Source organism: Pyxicephalus adspersus, chromosome 12 (assembly GCF_032062135.1).
Source record: "Pyxicephalus adspersus chromosome 12, UCB_Pads_2.0, whole genome shotgun sequence".
In the NCBI taxonomy this organism is placed as follows: domain Eukaryota; kingdom Metazoa; phylum Chordata; class Amphibia; order Anura; family Pyxicephalidae; genus Pyxicephalus; species Pyxicephalus adspersus.
In genome coordinates, this window is record NC_092869.1 from 35,864,256 (window position 1) to 35,879,987 (window position 15,732).

The following is a 15,732-nucleotide window of genomic DNA, read 5'->3' on the forward strand; positions in this document are numbered from 1 at the left end:
TGTTTAAGTAATAAGAGAGCCTACCTATTTTCCAAAAAAAACAGATATGGAACCTGGAAAACTATCAGTTATATGACCAATATGCTACCTATCCAACAGGATAGGTACAAGTCTAACCACCTTACACAAAAGGAAGAAAGCATTGACCAGTTTTTATTACAGAAACTCCTGCAGACAGGTTTCATGCTAGAGTACTGCACAAATCCTAAAGAAATAAATAAATCATACAAATCTGAACACACATGAATATTGCACTTTGTCAATGTTTTTTAGCTATATTTGTTGGAGTTCAGCTTTACCTATTTCAGTTATTTTAGGTAATTCTACACTGACATGAACAAGTATGTTCTTTTAGCATATTTCAACAAGCAAACATAAGATCGGATTTCAAGCATTGCCCACAAATAATTGTGATATATTAGAACAAAAAAAATTGACATGGTGTATTTATTCGCATTTAAATAATGAAAATGTAGATTCCAAAAATAAAGAATTCCAAAAAAAAAAGAAGAAATGGGGGATTATGCACTCTCAATGCCCGGATTTGAATAAAATTGAAATTTATAACATTTTGCATGGAGAACTAGTCTAAAATTTCACCAAATTGATGCACAAGATGTTTGGGATAAAGAGCATTTAGGGCAGGTTATTACTTGCTTCAGGTTCGACCGATCCCACATGGCTTCTGGCGGCTGGTACCTTGCCAACTGATGGTTATTCAAGTGTCTGCATAATTGATAGCTGAACTGGTACCACTCACTACCACCCTCATTCATTCTCGTCTCCCCAGACGCAGCTACTCCCTGGTAGGAAAAAGTGGTAAATGCACGGCAACGTCATGGCCAGTGTAAACATAGCCTAAATGTTTGCTTCATCAAATATGTTGAAAGTGTCAACACAATTCTCAAAGGGTGCATTTACTTTTTCCTGTTACTCTACTTTAGTTAAGCTGTGACATCATTCACAAGACTCGGCATTTTCATATTAGTGCCTCACCACTATTGTTTTATAAAAAAAAAGGCTCACTCAAAATCCTGCTTGCTTGTTGCTGACTACATTTGCTGTGCGATCAGGAGAAGGAAACTTCCATCCAAGAATAAATTTTTATCAGTGAAGGAGTTTGCTGCAAATATGAAATGTCAGTTGTGCAGGCCCTACTTATTTCCTATGACCTTATTTAATCCGCACAAAGGCACTCCCTGCTATGCTCAATGAAATAGGGTCGTTAAAAAAACATACATGTCTTGCACGTACTTTTTTTTTTTTTTTTTTACACTTTGAACTATTAATATTAATATTTTTTAATTAAACTGCTTTCTCATAACATAGTGTCTTGTTCTCTGTAAATCAGGGAGTGTCTGAAGACAGTTCAACCCAGAGGCTACACAGCTTGAAGACCTCCTTTGGTCACGTAGCTGTTACAATTTTTAGGCAGCCAGGTTGCACAATATAATTCAAGAAAATCATGAAATGTTAAAAAACAAAACAAAAAAAGTCACAGGCAATAAATAATCTTCCCAGAGGGGAGAGAGATATAATCCCAGCGGTGGTTCCAACCCTTACCACACTAAATAAAGGTTACTATATTCCCTCATTTCTCAGTAAGGAATTAAATTTACTTTCTACTGGTTTTAAAATAATACCTAAATTAAAGCTAAACATAACAGTGAAGGAAATAGCAGCACGATTTATTTTTACACTTTGCAGAAAGCTTCATTGTAGGGCTTAGTGCTGACTAATAGTATTCACCAAACAAATCCTAAGGAGAGGCAACAGAGAAGTACCACTATGCTCCACAAAAAAGCAGTGGTCTCTCTGCAAAGGTGAGCCCCCCCATCCTCCCCACAATGGCATGGCATTACTGTGCATTAGATTATAGATGAAATATATATTTTAAAAACATTTTTCACTACTTCTGGCCCACACTTCCAAAAAAAACTATATTGCATTTTACAAATATGCTAGGCACTTCAATTCCATTTTCCATAAGCAGATTTCTTTTTTCCCTCTGAGCCGATATTAAAAATGCACAAAAACACCATACAAGCATGCATTAAAAATGCTGTATGTGTTACCTAAATCTCTAAAACTAGATGCAGTATGAAAGCCTAAGAGAACAAACTGATAAGGAACTGTAACAGGAAAGACAAATGTTAGAAAAAGAGTAACTAAGGTCCCTTCTTAACAGACTTTTGTTCAATTAAAGCAAGTTTTGCATTCCCATACAAGTCAATAGGAATGCAAGAATGCCTGGAGTACATTAAATACAGCCAGAGGGAGGTCAATTATTTCTGAATGATCTCAGAAGTACTTTAAGTTGATGCCATTCATGCAAGCCCTAAATACATTTATGTTAAAAAATAATAAACACTTTTACCTCGCAAGTCAAGTCTTGCTGTCAAGTTTTCTCCTGTAACGCACCAATCAAATTGTAAGAAGAAAGGACAGCACTTTAACCCAATTCTGGCTCTAATGATTTGCAGTGCTTACAGAAGGGAATACTACAAATCTTTAGCAGTCCTTTTTATTAAGAAAGATTACATTTAGGACTCTTGGGGTAAATGGGCCTGATTTATTAAAGCTCTTGAAGGCTGAAAAAGGATACACTTTCATCAATGAAGCTGGGTGATCCAGCAAACCTGGAATGGATTTCTTTAAAGTCATTTGCTAACAAATGTTTTCAATCCTGGACCAGATCCATTCCAGGTTTGCTGGATCACCCAAATTCACTAATAAAAGTGTATCCTCTCCAGTCTTGGAGAACTTCGATAAATCAGAAGCAATGTGTTTAACTGTTTAAATGAGCATAATAAGGGAGTTTCTCCGATTTATATTTCTTCTTGGAACTTTAACTAATACATGTCAGTGCAACACTTCGAGTGAATAGCAAAGTATAATATATTATTATAAAGTATAAATAATATAAAGTCTTAACAGAATTTTTCAACAAATCATAATAGTCAATTTTCAGATTATGGTAACAGCAGTCTGAAGTAAAAATTAGAAACTTCAAAAAGATCTAAACACATTAGATGTTAATAACCACAGTGCCCAAGTAACAATATACACCATGGGTGCGTGAATTTTTCTAGTTTAACCAGCAGATATTTATCCAAGCTTAAAATGAAATTAAAAGTCCTACTGCAGTTCTAGGTCAGTAACCATTCCAGCATTGTAACATTTAGACAGGAAAAGAAAACAGAATGTTTTCCCTCCAGTTCTGTTAAAAATTTGTTTCTTAAAGGGTTTTGTTTTATTTTTCTGTTGAGCTTTTTTTCAAGGAAAAAATAATAATTTGGTCTGGCTGCATTTGTCTGTTTTAACACATTTATTAACTTCAAAGGAATCTTCTGTGATAGGAGTTTTATTGTTGGTAAGATACCACACCAGGCAATTTACATCTTGGTATTTACAAGCCAAGATGAAACAAACACATAACAGTTTATAAAGTATTTTATATGTATTATACTTTATTCACATTTATCTTTTATGTACTTAGTCCATTCTTAATATAATGCATAATATATGATAGCCAGGATAATATTCATCTCACATTTATGTTGTCAAGTGAAGCAATCAATTCTTTAAGCAAGTGACCTTACCTTGCTCTGTCTTATCTTATCTCTTGTATTTAGACATAAACTATTAGGATTCTGGAATAATTACATTGTAATAAAAGTTACACACATTTGTGCCCCCAAACTGACCTATGATAATGGAAAGTTAACCAATGAAAGTTCACCTTTTGACTAAAGATCCCAACCTTTTGCTCCCTTATCTGTTACATAAGATCCCATGTGTGTGAAGTTGTAATAATATATGGTGCTGGAACATCATTCTGTCCCATGCAAAATCAAAGGCCAGACCTAATATAATAAATTATGTTTTTAAACGTCAGAAACATAAGTAGTTCAAGGTAATTTGACTCATTTTTTTCCATCATGCTTGCCAACTTGCTGATAGGACTTTTATATAGGCGTCTTCAAACACTATACATCTGTCCTTCCTAAACGTTTAAACTCTCAAAAAGGAAAAGTATTATGATTTTGTGATCTTAGATATTTGTTAATTGAATGTTGTCTGCTACCATACGTTCAAGACTCACCTTGCTTTTTGACTTCATCAATACCCTAAGAAGACTTACAGCTCATTTATATTATTTATTATTTTTCTATACACAATACACAGAATTTCAACCATATCTGTCTAACATTACAGTGATTTTTCAGAACATACCTGCAAATAGGATTTCTGCACAACTTCTAGCTCATCTCCAAGTGGTACCACAAATTTCTCCAGCTGCCTTTCATGGGAGTAAGGTTGAATATCAGGGGAATCCTCCGACCTCAGTTCTATACGGCCAATAAGCAGGTTGGTTACCACTTGCTGTACAGACTGAACAAGAGACACTTTAATTAAAAGGTTGAAGAAAAGTTTTTATTTCGACTCCTCTCTAGCGGATATTTATGATGAATGCAAGCCAGCACAGAATACTCCCAATGCTAGTAATAAATTGGCATTGGATGATGTCTACTCATTGCTACCGATTAAACAGGATAATGCAATGACCGGGACATCAACCAGATATTCCAGCCAATAAGTCCTTCTGGAATTACGAAGTTACTATTTTTGCTATATAAGGACCAACTCTGGAAACGAGGATTACAACCAATGACAATGATTTTATAGAAGCCACTCTACAGGGAACATTCCTTTATGTCCTGCCGTGTAAAACGTTTGTCTCGCCAGGAAAGGTCTCGAATTTTAGTTTTTGTTTTCAGCCTATAATCATGTTGGGAGGATTTCCCCTTACTTCCTGTCCTAGTGACTAGTGCCAATGTGTCTGTAGCCTGTACAGAGAGAAGAAATTTGAGATGAGTCCACTAAAGGCTGAAAGAGGGGAGAAGATAGAAGGTAAAATAGCAGCAGTGACTGGTCTTTACTACGGAAGCTCCAACACAGAAGCAAAGTTTCCCACTAGGTCACTGCACCGATCTGGATGCTGAAATTTATGTAAGAATGCCTCTTGTATCTAGATCAGCGTTTCTCAACCCGGGTTCTGTGGAACCCTGGGCTTCCTTCAGAGGTTACTAAGGGTTCATTGAGGAATGAGCAATGTGTACTTTCCAGGTCAGTTTATTGGGCACCAATGATATTTTTAGATATTTGTAAGATGACATTCTTCCCACAGGTCAGCAATGTAAGAGGAATTCTCCCCACTGATCCTCACACTAATATACTGTGAGCTGTGGATACAGTAGATATAAAAGGGGTTTTCTGAGGACCGGAGATTTATTTCAAGGGTTCCCCAATGTTAATAAGGTCAAGAAAACCATTGATCAGCTGTATATTCAATTTACATGAAAAGAAAGCCAGTTGGATGGCATACCTTTGTATCACTGCCTGGAGTGGCACTAAGAGCCAAAATCCGAAACTGCCTGGTATAGTTGCACAGCTCTCGGACAACCTAAATAAAGAAAAGATAAAATGTAAACAATTTTAAAACAAGAAACATTTACTTTTAAAGAACTGAATGCTAAAATCTATTTTACTAAGGAGATGTCTGCATATCCGAAGTGGACACAGAAAGAAGAAAAGTGACAGAAACTTTGATTGCACAAGAAGGCAAAGCTGTGTTTTACAGAGAATTTTTTTTGTTTTCATTCACCCTTCACCTCCAAATGCAAATTAGCTATACAGTCAAAATAACAGTCTTGTGTTGACAGCATCCAAGTTTTAAACTTTCTAACAAACGCTGCGTGAGTGTCTGGTGCTATCTAGCACAGCAGTTGCCAACCTTTCGAACCTAAAAGACCACTAATTTCATAATTGTAAATCCTACGGACCAATATTATGATTTTTTTTTAAAACCGATAAATACATTTGTAAAATAATAATCTTCCTAATGGTGCCTGACGAGGACTGTGGAGGCTCCGATTCATTGATCAGCTCACAGTTAAGTAAAGTATTACTATTGTTACTATTATCATTAGTTACATTATCTTTGGTATTGCTAAAGAAATGCAAAATAATCATTTGCTTTTTCTCACTCATTATTGGTTTATTTCATTCGACTCCAAGACCAAACAAGAAATGATAAAGTCAAACTATTTGATGCCATTAAATATACCAGATGCTAAAAGACCATCTGGGAAATAAACAAATAAAATAAAACAATCGGATGAGAATTGGTATTCACAGAGCAGGGTGACTGTTTTAATGGTGGAAACAATACTGAACCATATGGCTCGGTAACCGTTGTCTCTTACAACTTAACACTACACTGACGTCACGCTGTGCCTCCCTTGTTTTTTCGCCCCTAGTACAGTTTGTGAATTTAGTGCAATATAAAGGTGAAAATTTTCATTCAGAATATAAGAATTTAGTATAAGATTTTTGTTTTATTATTAATTAAATAATGTCCAAATTTTTCTGTGGACCACCAGTTGGCGACTGCTGCTAACACTGGGGTGCTGCAGAGATGAGTATGAAGATAATTGTGCTTACACTTTATGAAGATAAATGATGCATTTAAAATATGCTTCTTATTAAGTTATATAGCACCAATAAATTACACAGTGCTCTATAGAGTCCATAATCATGTCACAATGTCCTTTGAGTGGAGCTCACAATCTAATGTCCCCAAAACATTTTTTTTGGGGGGGGAGAGCCATTTAACCTACAGTATATTTTTGTGATGTGATCAGGGGAAACACAGACAAACATGAAGAGAACAGAACTGTGAAAATCTCAGAAGTGCAAATCCCTGAGAGGTAAAACTGGTACCTTGTTAATTCATTTCATTGTACTGGTCATTTGTCTTAAGTTTAGAACCAGTCACGGATGTGTGACTCTCCACTCCAAAGGTATTACAATAGTGCTGCCTTGACCCTCAAGAACAGGTATGTGTCATTAATTAGTTGTGTTCCTCACCTATCTAAACCAACTGGGCAAAAGCAGGCAGATATTTCAGACACAATGGGCCTGATTTAATAAAGCTTTCCAAGACTGGAGAAAATAAACTCACAAAAGAACCTGAGGGATCCAGCAAATTTGGAAGAGAACATTTTTGCCAATGCCAAATTATTATTAAGGAATATGTTCCAGGTTTGCTGGATCACGCAGGTTTCTCAATCTTAGTGTACCTTCTTTAGACTTGGAGAGTTTTAATAAATCAGGCCCATTCTTACATGAATGGACATGGTTGGTATTCAAATATAAACTTCAGCCAAAAGCAGTCATCTGACTTACCTGACAATAGGCATGATTGCCCAGAGCCTTGTGGGCTTCATCTATGACAAGACACTTGACTTCAGAAGCAGGACAAGCACCTCGTGTAAGGTCATTCACCATGATCTGTGGGGTTAAGAAAAACACTCTGTGGTTGTGCCACATATCTTTACGGTTGTGAGCTTGAGTGTTACCTGAAAACATTAAAAGACAATTATGAGAGTAAGTTGATAGAAGAATCGTAACAATTTCAATGAAAACAAATCTAGAAAGCAGGGCTACAGATCAGTATCATGGTATATCATAGCATTATAATACTACTGCAGAGCCTGCGAAGGAAAAGAGATGTACATGTGAAGTTGAGATTCTCCTATTTTTTTCCTACAATACCATTTAATAAGTACAAATTCACTTGCTCATCTCCTTTCCATTCAAAGAAAAAAAAATCATCAGCAACAAGTAATATTAGTCATACAGTGAGAACTATGCAACATTGCAAGCCTAGAAAAAGGTAAATATTTATATGCAAAGCATTCGGCTAGGTTCAGACATGCCTCACAATCAAAAGATTTCACACAGCTTGGTTGCTTGCACCAGTGTTGGTTCTTGAAGACAGTCTGCAGATTTGAAAGTGGGCAGCAGTGAACGGTACTCACTGCCACCCCCATTCATTCTCTATGGGGCTGGCATGCAGTGCTTCCCCCAAGACAGCAATTCCCTGCCATGAGGAAGCAGTAAACTCTTTGCAACCTCAATGCCAGTCTGAACACAGCCTAAAACAGCAGTCGCCAACCGGTGGTCTGCAGTTCTGGCCGGTGCACCCCCCAGCAGGGTCAGGAGAAGGACCATGCTGGGGGGGGGGCACACCAGCTAGAGCCGCGGAACCATGTTTCTTGTATGGACCACAGGTTCAGGGCGGTGGGCAGGTTGTGTCTCTGGACAGAGTGGGCAGGTTCTGGCAATGACGTCACTCTGGGGGAAGTTTTTTCCCCTTTAAGTGACACGCGGCTCCCAGCGCATGCGCGATCCAGAGTTCATGAAATTATTGTCCATGACTTCCAAAAGGTTGTCGACCACCGGTCTAAAACATTAAAATAAAATAAACATAAGGCTGCCCATAGTAACATTTTGTAACTGTTGAACACAAAAAAGGAACACAATAGTTTGATTAAATTGTAATAGATTTCCTATTTGAAAGAAACTAATATTTATTGATTAATATTGTCAGAGTGGAGTCAGGGCAAGACATTGACAACTATCATTAATTTAATATAAATGAAAACGCGAGTTTAAAATCTTTAATTTTAATAAAGTTTAAAGAAATTTGCACCAAAACACTATAGTCTTCCTTTACAATAAACTAAAAGAACCTATTGGGTTCTTTTTTTCCTTTTCTGACTTTAACGCAGCAACCTCTAATGGTTTCCTATGGGGCCTGAGCCCAGTATTGACTCTAAATGACATCAAGATATCCATAATTACATTTTTACAAATGGTGCCCTTTATAATCAATACAATGGGCCAGACTTAATAAACCTCTCCAAGGCTTGAGAGGATACACTCATCAGTGAAGCCGGGTAATCCAGCAATCCTTGAAGTGATTTATTCCACTCTTGGACCAGATCCATTGCAGGTTTGCTGGATCACCCAGCTTCACTGATAAAAGTGTATCCTCTCCAGCCTTGGAGAACTTTAATAAATCAGTCCCCATGAAGGAGAGCAATTGGATGACTAAGGATCCAGGGTAAACAAAGCTGAGACACATATGTTATTGTTTCTCAACCTTTTTACCATGGGGGTACCCTTAAAATAGCTTTCAGGTCTTCAGGCAACCCCTTCTATAATTTCTATATTCACAGCTCACAGTACATTAGTGTGGTCCTCAGGGGGAAGAATATTGCCTTTATAGATCACTAAAAAGATCATTGGTGTCACCGAAACCGAGTCACAAACTGCTCATTGCTCAAGGAACCCCTAGCAACCTTTGGAGGAAGTCTGGTTGAAAAACACAGCTATTAATAATATTATTACACAGTATATATATAGCGCTGACGTTTTAGGCCTTTACAAAGTTCATAGTCATGCCACTAACTGTCCTTCAAACGCTCACCGTCTAATGTCCCTACCATATGTATCATATGTATTTATTACAGTCTAAGGTCATTTTTTTTGGGGGGAGCCAATTACCTTAACTGCATGTTTTTGGTATATGGGGGGGAAACCAGAAGAAACCCACGCAAACACAGGGAGAACCTGCAAACTCCATGCAAGTAATGTCCTGACCGAGATTTGAACCTGGTACCCAGCGCTGAAAAGGCTAGAGTGCTAACCACTGAGCCATCGTACTGATATATAGAATGAAAACTGATCTGTACACATACAAGTGATGAGACAGCAAGGGAGCTTGTACCAGTAGTTGGAATTGCCAGGAAGCTTAGCAAGTTCCCACATTCCAGCGGCGTCCGCGGTATCCTCCAGCAATGCCTGGCATCAGCTTCCCCTAGCGATGCTGGCCAGGCATCGCCAGACTAACAGTATCTGTGTCCCCGGCGTGTGAACACTGGGGACGCGAGGCCACTGAAAGCAGATGCTGGCTGGACATCTGCTCGCAAGTCTTCAGCTGGAGGGTCGGAAATTTAAAATACTAAGGGTTTTTAAATGCACAGCTTTTACATTTATAAATCCTCATTATTCATACCGCCAGGGAGGTTAATACTGAGTTGCTTCTCATCTGATCAGATATATCCTGGCCAGTAGATGCTTTACTCCAGCAATACTTTTATGGGCCAGCAGTTGGGTGGTTGACCCATCATCATAGTGAAATCACCTTTATGACATCAACCCCAACACAACTTTACCAAATGTACAAACAATTCTGGAAGACGGCCATTGTGAAGATACCTGTCATCTCCACCATGTGTTCCTGAGGGATGCCCATGACTCGGAAGCAGGCTTCTATCTGCTGTGCCACCAGTGGCTTGGTAGGAGCCATAAAGACAATCTTGCCTGATGGGTACCAGCGGTAAAAGTTGTACATGACCACAGCAGCGATGAAGGTTTTGCCTAGACCAGTGGGCAGGCACACCAGGGTGTTGTGCAGTAAAGCAGTGTGCGCCATAGTGAACTGGTATTCCCGAATGGCGTAGTTAGTGGGGTAGATCCATACGTTTCCAGCTGACAAGTCAAACCCAGGCAGGTTCTGGATGTCTGTGGCACAGGGAGTAGGGATGGCGGTGGGATCGGGGCGGGTGTCTCGCTCAGCATGGTGGGTGATAGTGGCATTAAATGTTTTCTCAGCTTCATACACGGCTACTAGCAGCACGTCGTCGTCGTCATCATCATCATCCTCAGCTTCATCCCGCTGGGGTGCTGGCTGCCATGCTGGGGATGCAGCACTATAAGGGCCCCTCTGGTTTGTCACATTCTTCCCTTTCTTGGCTTTTGCTTTTTTAGCCAAGGGTTCCACAGCTTTCCTGGGCTCAGGGGCCACACCAGACCCCCAGGCCTGAAACAGGGTCCTCTGCTTCCCGTTCATCCCCCGCCTCCATATGCAGCTGACTGCCACCAAAACACTATTAAAATCAGGCGCCCCTGCCACACGTCACAGCACAGGAAGTGACGTAAAAACCCAACCCTCAAGGACTTCTGCCATTTTTCGCAGACCATACGAAGACACCTAACTACCAGGCGGCCAATGTAACCCTTCAGCCGCCACCGACCGCATTACCACAATCGGCAAACCTCACTCCCCAACACTGAGGTTCTATGTCTGCCTCATCCAACATGGCGGTTCTGGGTGGATGGTCACGTGACGTCTACTTCCGTTCTTATGTCTATTGATAAAGTTTCAATTGGAGGTATTGAAAAAAAAAAGCACGTGTCATGGCTGCTGGGGAGCCGACCCGAGAGTGGAGCGATGAGCAACTTCGCAGCGAAGATCTACCGAAGAAGGATGTGATCGCCTTCTTGCAGCAACACGCCTCAGAATCGGTATTTACTGCCCAACGAGGGAGGCAGGGAGCGTGCTGGAGGTGATGGGCAGCCAGCACATGTCCCTAGGATTGATGGCTGCACCAGAGGTTTCCTGCCAGATGACATCAATGATGGCCCCTTATCACAACATAAATATATATATATTCCAATACATAGCCAATTACACAGTGTATTGTGTAACTCCAGCTGAAACTATTATTATTAAACAGGATTTATATAGCGCCAACATATTATGCAGCGCTGTACATTAAATAGGGGTTTTTAGTATTGAATAGAATACAGATAAGGTAAAGTGAAAGAAAAACCAAAGCTAACCCAAAACAATAAAATCACACTTACCTTACTTTCATCAAATTCTGTATTGTTGGAATGCCCTCGATCCTTCTGCAAACCGATCCCAGTAGGTCTCGGACAGCCAGCTACCATCTTCTGGCTTCTGCTCACATTAGGTTCCAGGAAAGTCCTTTATGACGCATGTCGGATCTTGGGTATGAGGAAAAGGAGCAGCCTATAGCCTCCTGGGGTATGTGATTTATGTTTCCCAGGAGGCTGCAGATTTCCTTTTCAGTCTTTACCGCCAAGGTGGTAAAGACGTAAGAGTAGAGGTCCTCACTAAAAATTAAAAAAACAAATTTTTATGTTATATAAAAGGGATAGCCACCCTTTATTGTTAAAAATGTGGTGATAAGTATGCTTTAATATAAAAGTGAGTGAGTTCTACTAGCATGTACAAGATAAAGGGACCTACCTGCTCATGCTGCCCTCTGCTACCAAATGTCAGCCTAATGAAGCTTTCCCACCACCATCCACCTTGGACGCATTTCTACTTGCTAAATGAGAAGTTCATTACAGTCATGGGTCAGTAGGAATGTTTAGAAGTGTGGCTAGATGGGCAGCATTGGGATCTCCACAAGAGAAATATACAGACCACAAGAAATCAATGCAGAAAGCCAATAACCACTGTAAAAAATGCAGAAATTGTGGTTTGCAAAAAACTCTAGCTGCATGACACATCACTCCTAAAAGACTGATAATCTATATTCCAGCTAATAATCAAATCCATCTGGATTTTATCCAATCAAAGAAACACTTCAAAGAAATGCCTGTCAACACTGTTTAATGTTCTCGGTACGTCCCCTGAGGAAGCCCACCAGCGAAATGTGTTGGGTACGAGACATTTTGCACCATTACTTGATCAGAGTTCTACTTTGTCTAGTCAATCAGTAAAATATCCCATGACTTTGATTGTTATGTTATATTACATTTGAAAGTTATTTCTTGTGATTATTTACCTACAATATAATCTTGATTTGCCACACGAAACCCTAGCTTTCTCCGTCTTTCTTTTTATTATCTGTATGTTATGTAGGGGAGTGGCTTTATTATATACTTATGTGAGATAGGATTAGCACCAACATCTATTTATGTGGTTTGCAAAAAAACATTTTAGCTAATATTGGGTTTTAAAAGACACTTTCCATATATCGATATATGATCACAGCAGGTGAGACATTTAAAATTTGTACAGGTGCCCCATGACTTTTCCAAACAAGTGACCACCAACAAGGACTTTTAGTCCATATTATGCTCCACTACCATCCACTTATGCTCCCCTACCATAGAACAAAACATGTTTGCAGCATCTGTACAGGGAAAGCTTGGAAAACCTAAAAAGAATGTTTTGAACAATTAATTTTGTGTTTCAGGAGATGTCTCTTGCCACAGGCTAATGGTTTGTTTGTTTCATTTCTAGTTCCTGGCAGAACACAAATTGCTCGGAAATATCAAAAATGTGGCAAAAACAGCCAAAAAGGATAATCTCATTGCAGCCTACAACAAACTGTTTGAAACAAAGGTTGGTTTGATGATAAAACTGGATTTATGACTGTAATTATAATGATCATCTGAAAATATTCACGTGGGATCTTGACATTTGGTTACATGTATCGTTGCTATCATAAATTAAAGGGAAACCACTTCTGGCCTGAACAGGGATTCTTTACCCAGGGTGTGATATAACAGGAGCATGATTTCTCACTGCAAACTTGGGGCATATACAGTATATTGTTGGACACCTGACCGTTACATTTGCAATATATGGGCAATTCCAAGTGGACACGTAACTATTTTACTTAAACTTTAAGCCCAATGTTGTTTTACACCTGTTTATTACTCCTACAGTATATTGCCAAATATTCGTGGAAACCTAACCATTACTCCTATACTTTATAGCCAACTGTTGGTGGACAACTGACCATTATGCCAACAATTTATTACCAACAGTATGTGAATACCCTTCTGCATAGATCGCTAAGACACTGTTTGGTGTGGAAGAACTTACTTAGCTTTTGCTGAGCCATGACCTTATTCTTAGTGAACACCTTTGGAGTGAGTTGGAAAACCTGTGCATTGGCACCCAACATCAGTACCTAAGCTTGTATATGCCAAATGGGCACAAAGACCCTCTAGGGAAAAAATTCCCAAAGAAAACCCCAAAATCTTGTCCAGTTTTAAAATGGTAGTTTTTTATTCTTTATGGATTACAACTTTGCACCATCATTATAGCCATTTCTCTACTTATTCAGTGAAAATAAGGACTGGGGCCTAAAATTTGCGTGCAGTGGTTATCTCCTTTTGTGTCTAGTGGTGCAAACCTTTCCAACTCCTGTGAAGAGCACAAAGGATTTCATAATATTTCATTCATCTTCCCCCAAGATCATGTCAAGATCTATTGAGAATTACCTGCAAGCATGCACCCCTTTCATGTACAGGTGGCACAAATTACATTGCAGCCTTTCTAAACTATATCCGTCTCTGCCTAAAACACATTCCATCTTCTTCCAGCGTTTCAAAGGAACAGACAGTGCTGACAGTGTGGCGAAAGCAGTGAAAGATCTTAAAGTCTCTGACGGAAAGCTGGCTGAAACCAAAACCGAGGAGGTTGTCGATGATGTAAGTTGGTTGGATCTGAACTAAACAAAAATCGTATCCGCTATACCTTTATAGTATTTCATATGCTGCAGTTTAGTTGCAACATATAAACAATATATTTTATATATTCACAATTTTAAAATGTTTTTTCAGGTATATTTTATTGCTTTTGGATAGTTTTTAAAGTTCAAATGTTTGTTCTTGTTTATTAGGGTCCTCCCAAATACACAAAGTCTATCCTGAAGAAAGGAGATAAGACCAACGTTCCAAAGAAAGGTGACACTGTGCATTGTTGGTACACTGGAACTTTGGAGGATGGAACAGTGTTTGACACTAATGTACCAACAAGTAAGAAGCACTCTATATGTTTTAAATGTAGTTCTACTCTCATGCATGTATTTCCTTTTTATGCATCTGTATGTGACCGGTTGTGTTTTAAGCCCAATTTAGGATGGGAGTAGAGACCAGGACTTCACCGTTCTACTCATTTTGTATTTCTGAGCTATAAACGTTCAGATCACAAATCCACTGAACAGATTTTACCTAAAATAATGTAACTTTACGTACATTACAGCACAGAAAGCAAACCCCCCCGGCAGTATTCCCATGTTTGGCTTGTGATAAAAAAAAAAATGTGCCAAAAGCGGTAACCCTGAGCTACACTTGGGGTAGCTTAAAAAAAAAAAAAACACACCTTGTCCCATCGTGTCTTATCTTTTTCTTTGGACCTTCACCCAGCAAGTGCAGTGATGTCGGTGTGAAATATATGTATATATTATACATGCTACTGTACAGTTTTCAGTATTTTATGCACCCTTGTTTTACTGGACATTGTTTTTTACTTAAACATACAGTTTATTAAATATTGGACATATTTTGGTGAGTTATGCCTAAGAATTATAGGCCTACAATGTAAATTAAACTTCCCTGAAACAATGTACTTGCTTTTTGCATAAAAAAGACAGAATCAGAATGCCTGGGGATGGGGTTAACCTAGCTACCAACTGGGAAAAAATGCAGGTAAAGCATTATATATACAGAACTGGAGAGTTGAATGACTATTAGGTATGAGTATTTATGTGCAGTTTTCTTACCCAGCCTTGCGTCATGCTTCCAAACTACTGATCACTTTTCTAAATGGAATATATAAATTGTCAACTTTCCTTAACTATATTACCTAGAATCCCACCTAATGCCAAGCTGTTTTTTGAAGTGGAACTGGTTGATATTGACTGAAAATAAACAGCTGTGACCTCTAACCACACCAGAATGTGACTAAAATGAAAGCTTTGTTTACATATCTGCTGCCAACTACAATGTAAATAAAATGGATAAATTGATCTTTTGAGTTGTTTTCTTATTTGAGCCCTATTCCAGAACATAACTTCATATATGCAATTGCAGACCAGTTAATTTAGCTTTTATATTTAGTTCTGGCCCTCCAACAGCAAACCTCAGGGACAATCAGATTGTGGATTGCTGACCAGGAACCATTGATGCAAATTTGGACCTGACCCTGGCATATGGAGATGCCTCAAAATCCACCCAGTTCCTGTGTTGTGATGCAGGGTATTGATA

The 15,732-nt window shown here is 38.8% G+C and overlaps 2 protein-coding genes across 3 annotated transcripts in view; one reads left to right on the forward strand and one right to left on the reverse strand.

Annotated features, from left to right (window-relative positions):
• FANCM (FA complementation group M) overlaps window positions 1-10,986 on the reverse strand; it is an 87,462-nt gene extending 76,476 nt beyond the window's left edge. For both annotated transcript variants that reach the window (XM_072428053.1, XM_072428052.1), the window contains exons 1-4: window positions 10,132-10,986; window positions 7,252-7,424; window positions 5,390-5,467; window positions 4,237-4,395 (exon numbers count right to left, since the gene is read on the reverse strand). In XM_072428053.1, coding sequence (XP_072284154.1) covers window positions 4,237-4,395; window positions 5,390-5,467; window positions 7,252-7,424; window positions 10,132-10,765 — 1,044 coding nt within the window. In that variant the 5' untranslated portion in view covers window positions 10,766-10,986. The remainder of the gene's footprint in view (window positions 1-4,236; window positions 4,396-5,389; window positions 5,468-7,251; window positions 7,425-10,131) is intronic.
• A 75-nt stretch (window positions 10,987-11,061) lies between these two features.
• Window positions 11,062-14,680, forward strand: FKBP3 (FKBP prolyl isomerase 3). The gene is made up of 4 exons (XM_072428056.1): window positions 11,062-11,220; window positions 12,977-13,078; window positions 14,068-14,175; window positions 14,367-14,680. Exons 1-4 carry the CDS (start codon window positions 11,113-11,115, stop codon window positions 14,613-14,615), a joined length of 567 nt encoding a protein of 188 aa, XP_072284157.1. The 5' UTR covers window positions 11,062-11,112; the 3' UTR covers window positions 14,616-14,680.
• The last annotated feature ends 1,052 nt before the right edge of the window (window positions 14,681-15,732 follow it).

Excerpts from the sequence above, each read along its gene's own strand:
- FKBP3 (XM_072428056.1), top strand. The coding sequence starts at position 11,113 with ATGGCTGCTGGGGAGCCGACCCGAGAGTGGAGCGATGAGCAACTTCGC. Across the intron at positions 11,221-12,976 it reads AGCAACACGCCTCAGAATCG|TTCCTGGCAGAACACAAATT; the intron begins GTATTTACTGCC and ends TTTCATTTCTAG. Across the intron at positions 14,176-14,366 it reads CCGAGGAGGTTGTCGATGAT|GGTCCTCCCAAATACACAAA; the intron begins GTAAGTTGGTTG and ends CTTGTTTATTAG.